At 32.7% G+C, this 21,634-nt stretch overlaps 1 protein-coding gene across 1 annotated transcript in view; it reads right to left on the reverse strand.

Moving 5' to 3' along the window:
- The window catches only part of LOC137924658 (protein Wnt-7b-like), a 121,997-nt gene that overhangs the window by 67,247 nt on the left and 33,116 nt on the right, over positions 1 to 21,634 (reverse strand). The window contains exon 2 of the mRNA XM_068768079.1: positions 10,606 to 10,832. Within this exon, the coding sequence (XP_068624180.1) occupies positions 10,606 to 10,724 (119 nt within the window). The 5' untranslated portion in view covers positions 10,725 to 10,832. The remainder of the gene's footprint in view (positions 1 to 10,605; positions 10,833 to 21,634) is intronic.

Here is a 21,634-nt window from a genome sequence, read left to right on the forward strand (position 1 = left end):
CGATCGTCTTTACAAGGTAATCTATCTACTCGTATCTATCTTGGAGTGAACTGCTTTGCGCTTCTCGGTTCTCTACTACTATACATGCGAGTGCCATTATATAATACAATATTACCGTGTAAATGTGCGTTTATTGTTTATTCTTTTATCAATTGTGATAGGAATTTTTTTTAAAGTAAGACCCATAAATAGCGCGTTTAAATTTAAAATGTTTACGTATTAATTGCATTAAATTCATCGTTTTATTATATATTACACCACTTATGATTTAAATAAATAAGAATTGATTAATAATAATGGAAAATGTTAAATTACTTATGTACGTTACAGAGATTGGCGAATACCACGAATTGTATGCATACGTAATGTTTTGTGAATCGAAAGTTTCAAGGTTTTTGCAACATTATGATTTTATAGGCAAAGTAAATAGGAAAAACAATATAAGCTGTAACATATATCTTACGCTTATATAATTTGATACTTTTTAAACATTAGATATAACAGCGGAGCCGGGTCCTGCTGCCTAAGTCTTACAACCAAATTTAGTTCAATAACAGTTCGTGTATGCATGCAGCAATGTTTCTGAATATCAATAACAAAAATATTACCAATTTTTTGTAATAAAATAGTATATACCAAACAAAATACAAAAAAATTATTTTATAACTAAAAGCGATGACATACGTTCGAGCTACAAGATTGCGATGTTAAAGTTCGCGATCTTAGTTCGATATCGGTGACACGGGAAATCTAGTTCATACTCTTCCGTGATATCAGACACCTTGGTCTTGTTGTTAAGGAAACATACTTCATGTCGTTAAACTTATTACTTTTTAACACCTGCCGAAAGTTAGTACATTCAATAGTTTTGAATGTTATTTTTGGTTAGCTCTTTTTAACATCACCAATTTCAGTCGCAGGCCACCCATTGTGGACAAAGATTAAAGATCATAGATTTTCAATAAGATAGGATGAAATCCTTCCTATATCCAGTGATTTCTGAAGACTTCAACAAGGTCACCTTTTTTGTTTTAATATTTATGAAAACCATACGATATAACGTTAATGTTTCGAAAATTATTGATTTTAAAACATAAACATAATTGATCTTACTTTAATTATTTAATATTTTTTTTTATTTTATACACATAAAAAGTCGAAGTCCTATAACATATGATTATAAATCAGTCCTAAAAATACTGGAATTGATTTTATACATAAATATATTGTTTAGATACATATCAAGGTATTACATCTAGAAATAACATTGTATTCGAGGATTTCGTCGTTAGGAACCGGCGGCCATGCGTTAAACAGTTGTGACAATAACTATGTCTACCGTTTGTACAACACTTTCGCTTGTGACGCCATGTCTGGTGCTTCTTTAGGTTAAGTGTCGTCTATACGTTATACTGTTATTAACAGATAAATGTTGTGTTTGATTTAAAATTTGTCTGTACAGCGTAATCAGTTTTCAATCTATATTGACTACTAGAATAAGATCATATTTAGAGGTTTCAAATTGGAAATAAATTATTTAATTAACTGAACCGAGATTCTTGAGCTTTAAACAGGTAACCTTGCTGTAAACAGATCTATGCTGATCACCTGTATCGTACGTCATTTTTGAAAGGAGATGTGAAAACAATTTTTGTCAATGGCTAAAGAGGAGATTTTTAAATATTTGATTTATTTGTTATGCTTATCGTTATTATAATCATCATTTAAGCCATACGACGTCATTACTGGATATATTTTTAGGCTGGTACCATCTAGCGTTTTCCGATGACCTTAATAACTCTGTGTTTGGCACTAATCGGCGTAACATTACTACTGAGGATGCCCCGTGAAGGGGTGAAACACGTAATGAGTGATTTAACGGTGGTAGTTGTGCAATTTGCATTGTTGGCCGCATGCGCATTTATCAGCGGGCTGGCGGGCGGTACACTTTATTGCACGACTACTGCTGCATGGCGGACGTAGCTATATATTGGTCCTTTTCTTACTTAGGATGGACTTCTGCAAAATAACGCCTGAATCCATTAGATACTTAATAAGGTCGTCTGTTCACTTTCTGTGTGGACTTCACGTGCATTCCAGAAACTTATTGCCCACCCACCTTCTGTTTTACGTGCGACGTGGCTTGCCCACTGCTACTTCAACTTGTTAATCTCCTCGTTCCTGATTTTCTGGTTCTTTATACAAGGCATATTTAATACGTGGGAGAGTTCTATGTCCAACAGTGGATGACATACAGTTGAAATGAGAAAAATTAATTCATTTAATCATTTAATATTGGTGATGAATTTTAAAAAATTATTATCATCATTGTGTTGTGAGCAGATAGACGACCGCTGCAAGACTTAGGTCTTCCCCTAACTTCGCCGCAATGACTGGCCTGGTGCTGCCCGTGAACTTGGCCTTGTTCTAGTGGAGGGCATATCCACGCCGTGTCTACGGGGTCGTCACTCGAGAACCTTTAGGTTCTAACGGCCTCCGCCGATTGCACGAGCAATGTGCTCCGCCTAGTGCCATCTGAGACGAGCAATTCTTCGATCTACGTCGGTGTATTTTGTTCTTCTGCGGATCTCTTCATTTATTCGATCTCACGGCGAAGCTCCGATATTACAAAAAACCGTCTCCTATTACGTACAATTTTTTTTCGATTCCCTCTTAATTTTCTTAATAAATTTGGTTCTAAAAGCAACGGCCTGCGGACGGTTTGCGGTAACGGTCGTCTAACAGCCATTCATGGATACCAACATACTTATGTATATACGTTGCGTAAATATTGACTTATCGGCTAGGTCGTGTGACGTGTATTGCAACTTGCCAGTAAATAATATGTTTTACTATTATTCCACACGATTGTTGGATTACAACTTGCAATACTCGTAAACGTCACTTTGATACTCGTTAGATGAAAGCGGATGAAGAAATGGCAATGTATTAATGTTTCGAATTGGTAAATAACAAAATGTATTATACCGGATCTCCACTGTCGTTATTGTTGGGGCGTGTTTGATTTGCGAATGTAGATCGCGGATTTGATTCACGGGATATACTTATATTCAATTTCTACATTCATTATATAGGATTGTCACTGCTCATAAATAATTTTTCAGAGGATCGACAACAGCGTCCTCTGAGTACCATAAGAAACTGCGATTGTCATCGCGTCTTCCAAGTGAGGCAATTATGGCATATCTTTATGAGAGGCATTGGCCTTGCAGTGAGCGTCTATGGGCTGAATAGACGAAGCTTCATATCAACATGTTTTAAAAGTAAATGGAATGAAAAGAAAATTGAGCAGTCCTTACGAAAATGTCGATTTCTTCGGTCGAATCATAAAAAAAGTAAAAAATAACACATACATATATCTGTAAAGACCAGAAAACCTTAATTCACTATCTTTAGTCTTTTAATAATCATATATAAATATCATTAAATTCCTAATTATGTTGTGATAATATTATACCTTTATCAGTTTAAATATGTTATTATTACATATATCTATACGTTTAACAAACCCATATTTACGTTATTATAAAGCCAACCAATTCTCTTGGTTGTACTTTGTTATAAATCTAGGTCGAACAATTGGTAAAATTGAAGTATTCAATAGAAAAATAAATACTAAGTTATGGTTAAGAATACACCAATACCTCGTTTTGCGTTTTTTTTAAAGTTGCGTCGCTGCTTAATTAGTACTAATTTTCACTGTGTATTTTCGAGGTTGCATTGTTTTGAGTTCGAGTCTTTAATTTTTTTTTAAATTTTCTTTTTTTTTCCGTAAGATTACAATACTTTTGTTTCTAATTGCGCCATGCCATCAAAATTCGGGGATTCCCTTTCTAACTACAAATCAACGCAATTTTAACACAATTTTATTTTCACTTTGTTTTGTTAATTTTGGAGTTCAGTTTCAATTACGTAGTGTGTTATAGTGTAGTGTGTTGTGCTTTTTTTTTAAAGAGAAAATAAATTTATATAAATTTTAACGTGTTGTTTCTGGTTACAAAAAAAGTAAATATTTTTCCAATTTATTTATTGGCAGAGTTATATTATGTTGGTTTTTTAAATGTATTCTTTGTTCAATTTTTTTTTAAAAAAGTTGTATTTTCGTAACCCTGGAACCTATCTTTGATCTTTACATGGTTTGCTATAAAAAATCTTAATTCACTTTGCGGCGTTTCACTTTGCGTCGTGGTTACGTTCCAAAATATTGGTGTATATATATATTATAGCATTTGAAGTTGTATATATTTAGTTTATTACGGTATTTAAAGGTCAGTTTAAAATTTTTACTTCGACACGCTGATGCGATGTTGTTATAATATTTTAAATTAGGAACAAATGGGATAATGTAATTTAGTTAAAAAAAAATTAAATCCGATCTATAATTTTAAATTCGTTGAACGCAGATAACCTTGAACAAAAATTGCCGAATATTTTCGAAGGCTCGGGTCATTAGAATTCCCAAACTCAAAATCTTTGTTGCATGGCCGGTGAATACATTATAATTCCTTCTAGGAACGTATTAGGGAAATAGCCGAAAAGGTTAGGCGTGTTTGAAGGGTTTCTTTGACATTTATAACTAATTTGAATTTAAAATTCAAATTGTTCTTCATTATTTTTTAGTTTTTTTCTATTATTTATAAAAGCTTCACTATTTATTAATTAAAATACTTCTTATATAGTAAGTTTAACAAAATTTAATCACGAACATTTTCGATCAATTAATTTGTGCAGTGCAGAGATATATTGAAGATAGGTGAAATAAATAAATATCATAAACAAGTAATATTATAAAAAAAATAATAACAATAAAAAGTAATATGTACACACATTTATTAATATTTTTAAATGAAGTCTAAAGAACTAGTATAAAAATTCTTGTTTTTATTACCGTGTCGAAGGTTCTTCTGAAAAAAAAAATTCAAAAACTTATAAAAGTTAAAATTATTTTTGACGCTGCCTGTAATAATAATATACTGCCCGAACTTATTGGTTATTCACTTTCTAGTAATAATAATAAGAAATTTTTCTATTTTCATATCATGATTTTACAATATATGTTAGTGATATGTACCTTTACTTATAACTAATTGATAGTATGTGGTATATTTTTTGTTGTGGGAGAAGGACCCCTCGTTGGGTGAATGCCTCCATCAACTTCTTCCAAGGGTCCCTGTGTCTAGCTTGGGTCAACCAGTATTTTCCTACTATGTCGGTTATGTCACCAACCAACCGTTTTTTGGTTTTTCTTGCCTGCTGGTCCATTAGTTGTTAATGTAACGAGACATATCTCATTACCAATTTAACTATGGGACGTGTGTAAGCGAATCTGTAATTTTGGTTCATGCTTTATTACATCCTTTTTTATTTTTCTGTATTTTTCGTGTTATTAGTGCGCTCCTCCTTTATATCTTTGTGTTGTGCGCTTCTTTTGTTTAGGTTTATGTATATACGAGTAAACAAATATTTGGCAGCTGTACAGTAAACAGGGAAAAAGTCAGGTATCAAATACAATTTTCCCATACTTATAGAATATTTCTTTCAAAATTTCTATATGTATTCCAATATGAAAAATAAACCATAGTAAAACACGATATGATTCTATTACATATTATATATTGATTACATGTGAAATGTTAGGGGGACCGGAAAATAATGTCTCTTTCTTAAGTTAAATTCACACGACTACAATTTTAACAGGTTTTTATTTTTATTCAACTGTGTATTCACCTTTGTTTTCAACAACCTTTTGCCATCCAGTATACAAATTTTCAATGCCGGAGCAGTAAAAATCAATCGGTTTTTCTTTAAAATATGTCGATAGAAATTACTTTCCGGTCCCTCTAATAAATAGGTAAATTTTTATAGTTATAAATACTGACATACGCGGGCAGCTGTTAAACAACAAAATACACGTGCATTTAAACTGTCAAACGCGCGAAGTTCACAGTGATCTGCCAAATGCGCAGTGTTTCGAGAATCAACTGTTAACTAATGTGATGGTCTAATACGCCATTGGCTGACTGTACAGAGCCAGTAGGGACAGCTAGTCGTCCAAAATTTTTAGGAGAATTTAATGAATGGAAAAAGTTACAGAAATACACGAACGTTTTTATACAAAAAGCTTTCCATATCTATTCTTAATAGCCTCATCCTTTTGTCGACACAATTTGACGTAAACCTCGAATCCACCATTACTGTCGAACCTTTCAACAATCACTAAGGAATGGTGTTGAATCGCATCAAAATTCATCAGTCAAATTCAAACTTTATATGCGTGGTTTTAGAGTAGAATTTATAATAACGTTAAAAAAATTCTGATAGTTCATTATTTCCGTTTCGAATGTAACGTCTCCGCCCCTCAACTGATGAGTATTCGAATGCTTTTAACACTAACTGTGAAGTTTACGTTAAAGCTTATGTACTTTCTAAGTGTATGCTAACTTAAACTTAAAGCGAAAACTTAAGATTATAGTTGGTCGTCAACTATGCAATGGTATAGGACAATTGTGTGTGTAATGCTTTAGTCACGGTTGATGCATTATGTACAGATATACAACGTTCGACCTTTTTATTTTATCATCTATCAACTTCATTTGACATGACTCAAAAACTATACAAATAGATTTGATACTTTTATCTTTTAACAAGAGATATAGGCAGAAGAGAAGGAAAAAGAGAAAACATTTAATTATTAGCCTTTTAGAAATGAAATATTTTTTTAAGTAAATGGCTAAGAACTGTTTACTAGACCTAAGATTATTTTTCCTTTAATTCATTTCTTTTTCTTCCTCTGTTCATTTATTCTTTCTGAGGTATCTGCGATCCAAATCAGCGTGGTGTTTTTGTTTATTATTGTATTAGATTTATAATACGTATTTTAAGTTATATACTTATATATGTATGTATGTTTATGTCCGCATGGATGTATATATGTATGTTTTGTATACGTTAACTGCCCAACATTTATACTTCTACCTTTTCCATACTATGGTTGTCTGTAAGAGATTGCTTTGTGTGATAAGACCGCCCTATGTATTTTTTTTGTATTATTATGATAGTGCTTAAATGTATTCTAATAAATAAATAAAGATTTATGCATTCCTTAAGGTGTTAAGGATATATATATTTATATATATATATATATGTGTGAACAGTAACTGTCAACCATAAATATACTAAAATTTGGTATATTTCTAAACATTAGTATTGTAGTATAGATATGCTGAATTGTATTGTGAGGGTTTTCAATGTTAGTTCTTTTAGAATTGCTTCTTTGTATTTATAAGCTAGGCTTACAATAAAAATCGACTTTATTGCTTCCTTTCATTTCAGAGTCGAACTACGTCTTGACTGTTTGCTTTAAATGGATTATCATTGATTATAATTACGTGTGAAAACTCGACATCACTTTTATAAATGCATTTCGTGTACAGCGTATTTCACATACCAAACGGTTAATGAAATTCAAATATAATTGTAAATGATTGACATCGTCTGAAGGCATGAGACGGTCCTACAATAGCCTTTGAAGTAAGAGAAAGGTTTAGTATCAACAGCTTCCAATCTGTGATACTGCGGAAATATTGTGAGCGACAATTGCAAAGTTTATTTCAAATGTTATGTTTATCAAACAAAGATAAAAATAACGTTTCAATAATCACGACAATATTTTCTCTTGATGTAATATAGCAATGAAAGTTACATTGATGATAATTTTCTGCAAGAAAAGGACCAATGTTTATCCATTTCGCACCCCATGCAGTGGTAGTCGTGCAACAAAGTGCACCGCCCGCCAGTCCGCTGATAAATGCGTATGCGGCAAACAATGCTAATCACACAACCGCCATCACCAAATTACTCAACACGTGTTTCACCCCTCCACGAGGCATCTTCGGGAGTTATGTTACACCGATTAGTGCCAAACACAGAGTCAACACTAATAGTGGCAAGTGGCTTCCGTAAGGTAACGCCTGATTCCATTAAATAATATTCTGTTACATGATGAAAAAGGATCGGGAATTTAAAAGATGATCGAGCCATATAAAAAAAATATTGATATCTTAAAAGTCGATTGTGAACGATATCTATGTATACCTAAACATTTTCCAAAGGAGTTTGTAATACGATCGTATAACATACAATAATAATTTTAACAAGCACCCATTACAACTTCAAAAGAGGATAATTGGCCCACTCGAAACTCCCAACTCCATATACGTAATTCACCAAACGCACGCGTTTACTTTCGGCCCGTTTTATAAATAGTACGCAAAGAACTTCATTTCTATTCATGTCACAGGTTCAGACTTAATAGGCTTCGTCTTCACAAAGATTTGATCCGCTGTCCGTTTTTTTTTTTTGGTTGTGTATTGAAAATTGATCCGTCAGATTTGCCTCAAGTTTGCAGATTTATTGTGCGTAATTGTAGGGTACAAGTTATTATACTGGTATTTCTTTTGTTGCTATAACCTTTTTAAGTGTTTTTTGCTTCGATGCCATAATAAGACGATGATGTACGGGTTCGATAAATTAGTGATTCTTTAGGCCGTGTTAGCCTCCGGTCTCTTGGTATTTCGGGAGACGATTCTGTTATTGATGATCATATGTTCGTATAAATTTGACTCCAAAGTGCTTTTATAATTTTAGATTCCATAATCGATTCTATTTGATTAACAGATGCCGTTTTATAAAATTTGAATTGGTAAATCAGGCAGTTAAAATCTTATGTAATGTATATTAATAATTCACGTAATTTATATTACGTAAATTATTATTTTAAAGGGCATTTAGATTTTGTACAGTTGTGATGATGAAGATGATCTTATTTAGAAGATCGAATACAAGGTTTTATAATTTGGTTGTGACTTACGTTATCGAGCTTTGTTGCGAAATAAAATTTTTCTATTTCTAATTTAAAACATTAATTAACATGAGCCATTTTTATTTCCAAATAATTCTATATTTATTACAAAGAAAAGAGCTTTATGGAGTATTTATAACATAAAACCTAGATATTACCTAGGAAATCGTTTTTAAAGAAATTAGTGTTCTGATGGTTGCTTCACGATACATTTTTAAAGCAAATTATTTAAGTACTTTATTTAAATATCTTAAGTAAAAATTATGAGAAACACATTAAAAAAACAGGAAATAAAAATAAATTCGTATCACCTAAATATCATCTTCAAAAAGTTAACAAATCCTTCTTGGGTCTGAGTGTACATATAAGAAAGTTTCACGAAATATCTTAGACCTTTGCTTAGTTTTAAATCTAAAATTAAAAGCATATTATATATTAATTTTATTATAGCACTTGGTATTTTATATCATTTACCTAATTGATTATTATTTACACATAATTAATAGTTATATTTTATTTAAATTAGCAATTGTTCACCCTTCCCACAAATCAGTGTTCTGAGCTGGTGGTCGCTTAGTATATATAATGTTAAAATTATCGACGATTCGAAAGCGCATGTAAATGCCTACTTGAATAAAGATATATTGAATCAAACACCGGCGATATTCATATCTATTAATAATATAAATAAACGCATGAATATTTAAACAAACAACATTACGTAATAAACATTCCAAGATACTTAGATTATTTGGTACTATTAGTACGTAAAAATGATTCCCAAAAAAAGAGTAGAGAAAGGGGAAATTTGTTTATGAACTTTTAAACAATCCAAAGCCGTCGTGTCATCATGCCCATTCTTGAAAGTGAGAGTGTCCACCTAGGCGTTCCAAGAGGGAGTCAATGAAAGCAAACTTCTAATGCAGATGGATGTCGATATATATGGAATAAATGTAGTAAATATAAATATTATAATCTAATATATACGAATGGTATAGGGCGATGTTAGCCTTTATGGCTTTTATAGCTTTGTCGAACACGGGACTCGAGGATCCGGAATTTACGTGCTAATAAATAAATAAAATTCCACAACAGATGTGACTTCAGACATATTATATTGGCTATTTGACATCTATTCGATAGTCGGAGGAAGGCGTGATTCTTCTATTTATTGTATTATTTCAAAATAAGCTAATGCTGTTTGATCTGAGGTTTTTACAGCTTCTTCGGACAGGAGTTCACGGAGCGGAAGGGTGGGAACTGTACTAAACTAAGGCATCATGTTTCAGAGCCTGCATACAATTCTCCCACGGATGTGAAACAAGGCTTACCTGATCGTGACAATGTAAAGTGTTATGAATGTAGAGTGAGGATTGGAACGCAGCGTGGACCATTCGGCAATCTAAGAATAGATACCGATCCTATCACGGATTGTTCACACTGATCGCGAAGACGAGGTCGGTGAGCCATCCCCGTTTACGTTTCGATCAGTGGAGAATGTGGCGTTTTTTTTGTGCATCGCACGCGCTTTTTCGTGCGGTGAGTCAGTGGAGTGGTTGTTGATGTAGGAGTATTAGAGCTTGCAGAGTTTCCGCTCTATGTTTGTCCAAGTTTATTACGTAACTGGCAGCATATAAATAACAGCGTGTTTTAAAATAGAACTAACGCCATCTAGTGCATAAAATAGAAACTTCACGTCTTAAGGTAAAGTGTAATAAACTCACCGAACGCACAGAAGCAAGAAAAGAGGCAGTAGAGCTAGAAGTGCTCGCGTCTTCTGCCCCGGGAGATGTGCACAACGCGCTCGTACCACGACACTCGCGCAGGGCAAGCATTCCAACATGATTTCACATCCTAATTAATTGTTTCTTGTTTTATTATTTATAAAATGTTAACATCACTGCTGTGTTTGCTGCTTTTGCAGCGCTTCTCTAGTATCATCACGGATTATCTGAAACAAAGGATAACATTTATTATTAGCTAAACTGTCGAATTTCGTTCCGCTTAAGAGACAGTGAGCAGAATTCATTTTTTCAAATTTACTTAACAATTAATTACCATATTAAAAATAATGATTTTCTCTTTCTATACAAACATGGAGTAAAATAAAACGCTAAATAAACACATAAAAGGCGTGTTAGGAATATCTTTGATTAATCACATATTGCTAAAGTCTTGGAGTGTTTGAAGTATACAAATTATATATTTTTTTCTACTTCGTATAATTTATTTGGGATGTGAAGTATATTCTGTATTTTTTAAATTGAACTAAAGTGGTCTAATAAATTTTGTCTGCACAAAAGTCCGTCAAAGTAGATAGTATATGAAACAAATTTAATTATAAATCCTGTTTGTAATATATATTTCTCACGTTTTACGTGACAAACGTAATTTACCTTCACGCTATTGGACTAGCGATACATTAAATGGCACGGTGTCGTAAAATTTAATTATAAAACAATAAACGACTAATATTAACGATTGTAAATAAATATGTTTAAGTCGAGAAAACCATGGAGCTTGTTATTAGTTTTAATTTATTGTATTCTCTTAAATAATGAGTTGATTATTTATTATATGAATTGCGGTGTATATAAATGTATAGAGGGAAAAATTCTTTTTGCATTTGAATTTATTCTATGCCGAACAGCAACGCAAATCTGCGAATAGCTAAATCTAGTATGAGACTTTGGTGTTATTTACTTGTATTACAAATATATATATATAAAATGTCTTTTTATACTTTTTTTTTGACAAATCGTTCTAGTTGTCGAAAGTAGATCTGTAATGTTTTGGACCTCCTCCCTTGTTTTTGTGGTTTAATTAAAAAATTAAAGTGTAATTTTTTTATTGTTTTACAATATTTCCAGAAATATAATGTTAAATAGAATATTTTTTACTTATTATCCTTTTTATTACAAATCCAAAAATGTTTGTTTTTACCAAAATTTTTTTTTTTAATTTTTGAAACAACTCTTCAATATTTACCTAATTTTAATAATTTGAATAAGTTCTGTGTATCACCCTGTAGAAGACAGAAATATATCTATAAGAATAAAAACCTCTTACAACTGTTTATAAACTAGTAAGATTTTTAAGATAATCTTTAAACTTAAGGCTAAATCAGCACCTTAGTCGAAATTTATTTTAAACTCTGTTCTAAAAGCATTTCCTAGTTTTCATGCAAAATTAAATTTCCGTGTTCCCACAGAACAGTTAACCCGCTTAGCATCGTTCTATATTCTAAAATTACTATAACTCTATGTTTAAAATAACTTCAACTGGACTTAAATGATTCAGACGCTTTACGTGGCCTATGTGTAAGCATATAGTTTCGACGCTTTAGCTAGGAATAGGAAATACAGATAAAAAATACAAATAAAGGAAAATAAATTTAAAAAAGTTAAGTTACTCTATTAAGTTGACGTAATATTGACTTACTTATAAAAAAACACTTCTTTACGATTACAGGATATTCGCGGCGGTTTAGTAGAAAAGAGAAACAAAATTTCGCATCAAAATCTTTGTATTTTAATTCAAGTAAATAATTAAAAAATTTTTTAAAGTAATAACTAACATGCATCAAATTTAAAATACCATAGTAATTATTGTTAAAATACAAAAAAAAAGAATAATTAATGAAAATATTAATGGAATAATTATCATTGAAGCGATATGACGACGAATGGTGGACTTTGGCTTCCGGTGTATATTTTATAGGGTATGTTGCAAGCAACCACATATCACAGAATACATATACAGGTAATGTATGTGTTTATATAAGCATTCTTGTATGTATATATATACAATAATGTATGTATTTATATGTACATACACCCTAAACTGCTCTCACCTTTATGTCCCTCATCTCCATCAAAAGGTAGATATCGCCTCTTATACCTCTATATAAATATTTTTTTTAATTATTATCTATGGTGTACAAAAAAGTGTAAATAAATTAATAAATAAATTCATTTATTATCTCCAAACTCTTTACAAACGAAGTGACGAACGCGGAATAGTTTGAGAATCACTGCTCTTAATTCATTCACATCACGATTTTCTTAATAACCTGACAAATTTATAATGTATTGTTCTGAATTTTAAACTACAATAAAAATGTCACTGCAAATCATTTTTATCACAGAGCACACAAGTGACGTGAATATAAAATGACGTACTTAAAAAAACCTCGTTAAAAAGTTAAAATATGTCATAGTTTAACGAGGGAGTTCCTCCATTTGATAAAATTGCTTGATGACATGTGTAGAATACTCTAGCCATTTGTGTGATCGGCGAAGTACCAACTCTTAGTTTGGGACTCCATACAGAGAAGTAAGAAAGAGACTAATTTATAGCTACTTCCGCTATGCAGCAGTAGTCGTGCAATAAAGTGCATCGCCCGCCGGCCCGCTGATAAATGCGCATGCGGCAAACAATGCGAATTACACAACTACCACCGTTTAATCACTTAACACGTGTTTCACCCCTCCACGGGGCATCCCCAGGAGTAATGTTTCACCGACTAGTGCCAAACACTGTTTCACCCCTCTACGGGATCGACGAAAAGTTGCTAGTTTATCGGCATACTACAGACTTAATTTTGCAGTTTGTAGATGAGTTACATCAAATCATTCAACCATCTCCTTTCTTCCATTGGACAACAAGACATACGGATTCACGACATGCGTACATGGTTTTAATTCCTTCTACCTCCACTAAGCGTTTTGCTAATACTTTTATAGTGGGAACAGCCAAGGAGTGGAAAAACCTACTGACGTCAATGTTTTCAGATAGTTATAACTTAGAATTCTTCAAAACTAGAGTAAATAGGTTTCTTCAAATCAAAGCATGTACCAACGTAAACCTCGTCATCGCTTAAGATCAAGCGAGACAGAGGTCAAACGCTTCACTTATAAACAGAGAAAGAAAAAAACATTTTTTGATATGGTTGACATGTTTCATTCTGTTTTTATCTTTTTTAAAATTAATTGATACTCCCGACCTTCAAACTCAAATTACTGTGAAAATCCTATGTCAGACTTCTACCTATTGTTACAAAATACTTATCACTTTAAAAACTTTGAGGTATGTTAAGTAGATTCGTAAAATGTAACATAAGTATACGTAACTTTTTTGTCGAAATTTAATAAAAGGTACGCATATAAAAGTAAATGTCAAGTATAATTAACAATTATTGATATAAATTACGTGTAATGATTTCTACTTAAACTTTAAAGGCCTCTCTAGGGCTGGTACTGGATGGAAGCAGCCTGTTCCACAGTCTTCCAAAGATGTTAACAAGAAGGTTTTATACACCTCGTGGACTTTCTACGCTGGGGTTGCAGTTCTGCGTAGTTTGCCTTCTGTCAATTTAACTTACCAATAAAACAAGACTGTTATCTCACATCTCCACTATGTGCAAACTTATCTACAAGTCAGAACTCTAAAATAGTTTACGAGATGTCATACTCATAACCAATTGTAAACATAAGTAAGCTCTATAAACATATCAAGGTTATGCATCGTCAAATAACCCTTTTGACCTCAAAGTTTAATTTCATTTCAAGCCACAAGGGGTCAGGTTAATATTAATAAATGACCATGTTTAGAGTGTAATGTAAATGAGTGTACTGTTCGAATAAAAATGTTAATTATCCATTTCAAATTACGAGGAAAAGTTTTTTAAAAATCTGTAATGGATTAACTAATGTTTATTAAAGGAAATCAAAAAATAATGATTAAAGAATTTTATTGTGATGACTTCTATGTATTTATAATAATATTTTAAACAGGTATACGTATTATATGTATCTGTATTCATATTTAATATGCAGTCTATTTTAACGAGCTATGAAATGATTAAATTACTATTAAACAGTATGCGGTAATGATGGCGTGTATTTATTTTACAATCAGCTCTAAGTTTTTAATTGTTTATTATAAATATAGGTTGTAAATTTTGTTTTATTATTGTCAATAATCAGGAATTAGATAGGATTAACTAATAGCACAATAGTTAAATGTATCGCTTGGTTATCAGGGGTTGTAGGGTCGAATTAGCTTTTTATTTTAGTAACATAATCACCGTGCTGATAATTTTGTTTACAAATAAAATTAGCAGTTCGTTATTCTTTGTGTATACAGAGTGGTTGGTTATAGGTATAAGCTTTAAAGGAGTGAAAAAAATTGTTAATTTGCTGTCAATTAATGTATGGCATTCCTCATCCAAATATCATTACTTTCAGAAATAAATATATATATATAAATGAACGTTTGTCTGTATCTCCTTTAAGAATGGTAAACTATGCATTTGATCATGTGATCATTTTTAGCAAAGTTGTTGCGCATGAACTCAGTAAGATTTCTAAGTTGGTATGATCAATTTTTGACAGATGACATCACTGTCATTCCAAAAAGATTATATATCGCCAAGACAGTTAATACTGATTTGATTTGAAACGAAAACAGCGAATGAATGATGACGTTTCAAATTAAGGGTTACATAGAAATACGCACAAAGCGATTCGAAAAATATTTTTAGTTGTTGACCAGGGGAGGGGGGGGGGGCATAAAGAAGGTTACACACAAAATGACAAGACACGCCCAAGCAAGAGGGCGCACCGAATACCAACTACCAGGCGGTAGAAGCAAGAAGAACAAACAACACAACAAGACACCGACGCCGTCGCCGACTCCAACACCACCATCAAAAGAGAAAAGCAGTTGCAACAAAGCAAGTCCCTCGCAGCGCACCGACGCCGGGAGGCGGCAAATAGTATAGTTTATAGAAATTTTTATTAGTTATTAGTACGGCTGGTAATAAATAATGTTATAATAAAATAAGAACAAAACCAGCGTTTTCAAAATTCAAATTACTACATATTAAAATAAATTTTTGTTTACTGTCTGTGCCTACAGACTATGTACTGATAAAATTTATTGACCAGTCGCATTCCTATAGAAAAAAATATGCTTACTTTACACTGATCACTTAATAAATGGTGATTGAGAATAGGTGTAACAGCTATAAAGCTTTTTTGCTTTTTAATGAGCTATTCGTTCACTTATTTGAAGCTTCTATAACTATACAGTCATTCTGTATACACATATTATTTATTTATGTTCAAAAATGGATCTTTAACTATATATGACGGAAATAACAGTGTTGTCCTCATAAAAATTATTGAAGGATATTTTGTAATAAATAAACCTTATCCTTTATTCTACTGACATTAAGGACAATGGGCATCGATAGCTATCCGGCGTTCAACCAGTCACAGACTTTACCATCTGCGACATATGCCATTTGTAGTCACTGCTTATCTCAAACAGCTAAATGGGACTATTTGCGACGTAATTTGTATGGCGGAGCAAAAGCTTTTGCAGTGCTATTCGTGTATAAGTTATGTGAATGCACTAAATCAATAGTTGTTTTTTTCACCATAAAACGCTTTATATAAATTCGCTTTTTAAAAAGATTATTTCGCATTAGGAAAACCTTTTTTTATCATTAAATATGATATGACTTTACCGTAATATGCATTATAAGGTATTTATTTATACGTGTTTATTTTTATTTAATTCGTAACCTAAATTTCATTTTTATAAATCTCTCTCCTCTGCGTTGTAATACATACACAAACTTTCTGCGACCTTCCGGAGTAATTATATCATAAAAGTGGGTGGGTGTTTTACCCCCAGAAAATAATAGATAATCATATAAATATTTGGATTATTTTGAATAACAATGAAATTTAAATGAATAAACAAATGTAATAATTATATAAAAGGTTGTTTTATTTTTATTAAATGGCAACATTAATCGACCCCGTCACTCTTTTGTGACAACTTCCGGTAAAAGGATTGAGAGTGGTGGGGTTGAAACAGCGTTTTGATTATTGAGTCGGGAGCTCGGTCACTCGTTCGTTAACCATCAAAATGATAAGTTGTCTAGTGGAAACTATGCTAGTTGGCCTATAAGAGTATTAAAAGGGGAATAAAAGTATTTTTGTCCTTTACAAATAGTATTGCTATTATCAAATTTTTGTATTTAAGATGCTAAATCTCTGAAGGTGTCTAGTCGAAACCTCTTTATGGTAACGTCGAAGGCTTTTTCCATTTACGTTATTTCCTTCACAGGTAGCTAATATCTTAAATAGCCTGGGCTCTGGGCTCGAGGATCCATAAGGAGCCGCAGCTAGGATTACCTTCGACACGCGCTTTCGAGTAGACAGTACCTTGCTCGAAACATCACAAAAGAAAAAAATTTAAGTTGGTTTTGAACAGGTGACCTCATTACTCAAAGTATGGCTAAAGGCAAAAAGCCATGTGACTTATAAAGTAAATAATTCAAGTTAACTATACTTAATTCAATACGTGTAAAGGCGACGTCTTCTTCTTTTCGATGCCTTGTATAATGTAATAGAATTTTGTTGTTACTTTTGTTTTAAGGTTTTTTGATTTACATAACTTTTGTAGAAACAATCAAAATTTGTCTGAATTTTAAATATTTAAAGTAGTAAAAAATAGATTAATTTTCTCATAAAGATAATAGACACTTTTTCAAAATATATTTTTTTTGGAATATATAATTGTCTTCTAAACTCAACCGTCAAATAAAATTGCTTAAACACAGTTTTTTTTTTTAATTTAAAGATTGTCAAATTTAGTGAAATTACAGTGCAGTGGTTGATCAACGGCAAGCTGTCAGTTCGTTTCATTACTTATATACCTCAAGCGATTAACAGACGGCCGGTAGAACCTTAAAGTCCTAGAGTGGAGACCAAGGACCGGCAAACGCGGCGAAGTGAGTCTTCCCAAAGGTGAACAGAAAGACCTTGTGAACATCGAATTGGCTGAATGTAGATAGTTTCCAATCGGTCGTATTAAAAATTTGGGCAGAAGCTCTGTCCACCAGTGGATGTTCGTACAACTTTGATGATAATGATAATGGCTGGTAATTTGAAGCTACGACGTAGAAGAAGAAGATATAGGAACAAGAATAACTTTTAAAAATAGCACCAAACGTGAGCGCTCCGTACTAGAGTCAACTACAGATAATAAATGATAATATATCTTTTTTTTTTTGGTCCCCGCTATTGGGGACCTCTCTTTTCCTTATCTTGTGTGGAACAGGGATTTTTAATTTTTATTGATTTATTCACATACTATTATTTATTTTCATTCTCTTCTTGCATAATTCTTATTATCTGTCTTTCTTCTTCATTCTTTCTACAGTTTTCCCAGTCTTTCTCTTTCATTCCGTTAGCCTTATATCCATCCTCAGTCACAACATGCTAATTCTTGTTTACAATTATATTTTATCTATATTATATATATACACAGCAATTGTTCTATTATTGACATTTCCTATTATTACAGTTTCGCACTATTTTACTTATTACACCATTAATTCTTTTCTGTTTGTTACTATTTTAGTGCTTTCTTATAGTTTAATTTCTTACAATATCTGAATCATCTATTGCGTTTTATTTTTATCTGTCGCATTTTTTATTACTTTTTTGCAGTAGCCTAGGAAGCATCCTCTTTCCTCTTCACTTTGCATTATAAATATCTTGGTGAGGTCTACGTCCAGCCATGGACGTTCCGCTGTTAAAATGATGATTTAGATGGCTAATGAGAAGAGGTCACGACTTACAGAAGTGATGATAACAGCGCAAGCTGGACTAGTATAAGATAAAAGCATCTATATGAGGAAGCCTATACCTAGCATTCCATGCCTATCGTGTTTATTATCTTTCAAGTAAGAAAGGGACCAATATTTAGCCACTTCCGCACATGCAGTGGTAGTCGTGCAATAAAGTGCACCGCCCACCAGCCTCAACTCAACACATGTTTCACCCCTCCACTGAGCATCTTCGGGGGATTAGTGCTAAACACAGAGTTCTCTGAGTGATTTGACGGTGGCAGTTGTGTAATTCGCATTGTTTGTCGCATACGCATTTATCAGCGGGCTGGCGGGCGGTGCACTTTGTTGCACGACTACCACTGCATGTGCGGAAGTGGCTAAATATTGGTCCCTTTCTTACTTAGGATGGGATTCCGTAAGGTAACGCCTGATTCCATTAAATATTAGCTTTCAAATATAAATAATTCTTTTACAACATTAAGTTATATTTAAATCTGTAAGTCGGAGCCTTAAGCGATTCAAATATGGCGAAGTGATTACACGGCTCGTAAATTAGTGCCGACAAAATGTTTGTCTTGCGGTAATTAATAGCGCTACGGTTCCTTGATAGTGTCGGGTTATGTTTTATCGAATACGTCTTTGTAGATGTCAATATGTATTGCCCTTTTCCTCATTGTTGTTTGCGTATCGCACGCCTCTTTATATTTTATTTGAATTATTGTTAAAAGTTTGATTTTATGTATTTATGTTTCTATTTTAGTTTTTTGTGCTTTACTGAAATTGTTGGAGTTGTCCAATTTACTATAGTATCAATAATAATGTAATCTCCGAGGAAGCACTTGAGCCTTTCTACCTGAAATGAGATCTAAATCTCGAATGCCGATCGCAAAAACCGCGCGCCCAAGTTAGGCTTTGTGCTCCGTCATTACTATATGTTTTTAATTTCCAATAGAAAAGTTTGGAAGCGCGTTCCGAGGATATTAACCAGGTCACCTATCTAACTGATGGATGAACTTACTACGTTATTCCAGTACCTTGTTCACAATCAACAAGCTTCAAACCCAGTGGCCGCCTGTTCTGTCCACTATATGACCTATCTATTTCATTTTTAACGCTTCTTATCTTGTTTTCTTTCTGCAACCAACAACACTGTGCGCATTTTGCGACAGAGCCAATTCGCTGTGCAATTTCGGTTGCTTCTTTCATATACAAATCTCCTCATCCCCGATTCGAGTTTGTAAATAAATCCCTAGGAGCTCCCGTACACTCGCAGGAATGAATTTATAAAAAACACACGTGTGTATGTTTACTTCAAGGAATGGCTATGGAAAACTAAATCAAAAGGAATAATTTCATCTAACTTCAATTTCACATGTTCAACTTATATACTTAGTCCATAACGTTACATTAAAAGTTAAAAATATGGACAGTATAGTCGGATTATCGGCTTAATACAAATATAAACACTTGTTAATATTACACGAGAGTCTGAATAAACTGAATATATGAACATAAAGTTACAGAATTATATATAGTTTACATAATTTCCTACGTCTTTTTATTTCGTATTAAGCTTGTGTGATATTGAGTAAAGAGAAATAGCGAGTTGTATTGAAAATGCAACGAGTATTTGAAAATTATTTATATCTACTAATGACATTGATTTATACGTCGATGTGGTTATTTCAACTCCTAGACGCCCAGTGCAAGGCCTCCCCCAAAGTTATCTATGGGGAATATGGTATAATTGTTATGCTTGGCAGACGGAATGGTGATGGGAGAGTGGTACTATGGTAGGCAGAGAACGATCCCATGCTTAGAAAACTTATTTGTGAGCAGTGGCAATCTTATATAATTGATTGTATCCGGGGTGTCGAACCGGCGACCTACTATCGCAAATCTGATTTCTTACCACTGGGTTACCACTGCTCTATATTTTCGCCATTATTTAAACGGAAAATAATAAAAATTACACAATTTGAATTATAATACAGTCTGTAAGCTAGTAGTAAACTGTCGCATATTGATAAAAGAAAAATTATGTAATCATTTTGCAAAGACTTCACTTTATTAATTGTTTAAATGTATAATTTAAAGGTAAATTTAGTGATTGATAAATACTGACCGAATAATCTGTTATATGACAATATATAGTTGATTCAATAGATCCAAAGCAAACTGTCAAACTAGTAAAATGCATAGCACACTTTAAAAGCATCAAAGTTTCAATAGTTTATATCTTCTGAAATATTAATGTAATTTACGTTTTCGTTCCTATAAGAACATTATTCATAGTGTTAACAAACGTATTAAAAACAATGGAATCTATTAAATCGTTGTCACTTTATGGTGTGATCAAGGGATTCATTCATATACATGGTGCTTCGTTATAAGTGTAAAAGTATTAAAGGGGTGAATGTATAGCTCCTCTTTTCCTTTTCAGCCGATGTATGCCCACTGCGGAGCAGTGGAAGATTGAAAGATGGTCATGATGACCGGTTCTGCGCTGCTCGCATCCAACGACTTCTTTCGTCCTTATATGTCGTCGGTCTACCTGAGGGGGGGGGGGGGATTAGGTAATTCCTCCCCCCCAGGTCTACCGGCTCTGGCCGGCCCACTCTAGAATCTTTCTTAAATATATCGAAAAATTAATGGTTTCAGAAATTATAAGCAACATATTGATAACATAGTACGAAAAAGCTTTTTGAAAATCTGTTTTGAATTTCTAACATTTAATTTAAATTACTATATTTTTATATTTGTAAGCCTATCATGGTAAAACTCGTTACAATAAAATTTCATTTATTCTTCTTAAGTATTATTATTATGATGAATATTTTTTTGCGAATTTGACAAGTCGTTATAAACTTTATACTTCGTGTGTTAGACAATTCACATATAAAAATTGTTAGCTGATTACTATCTTTACATGGTACTAAAAAAAAGATTAAAGATAAAGAAGCGTATCAATGCTATTAAAAATCATCGGCATCATAATGTGATAATTGGTGTAGCACGTGCGTAGATCGCGTGATAGTTCGAGTGACGCATCTTAAGACCATATACGGTACGGTTCCACTTTATAGATACGTGGGCGACGT

Source organism: Battus philenor, unplaced genomic scaffold, assembly GCF_028537555.1.
Source record: "Battus philenor isolate CCGP_79_NKW_IND1 unplaced genomic scaffold, ilBatPhil1.0.hap1 SCAF_24, whole genome shotgun sequence".
Taxonomy (NCBI): domain Eukaryota; kingdom Metazoa; phylum Arthropoda; class Insecta; order Lepidoptera; family Papilionidae; genus Battus; species Battus philenor.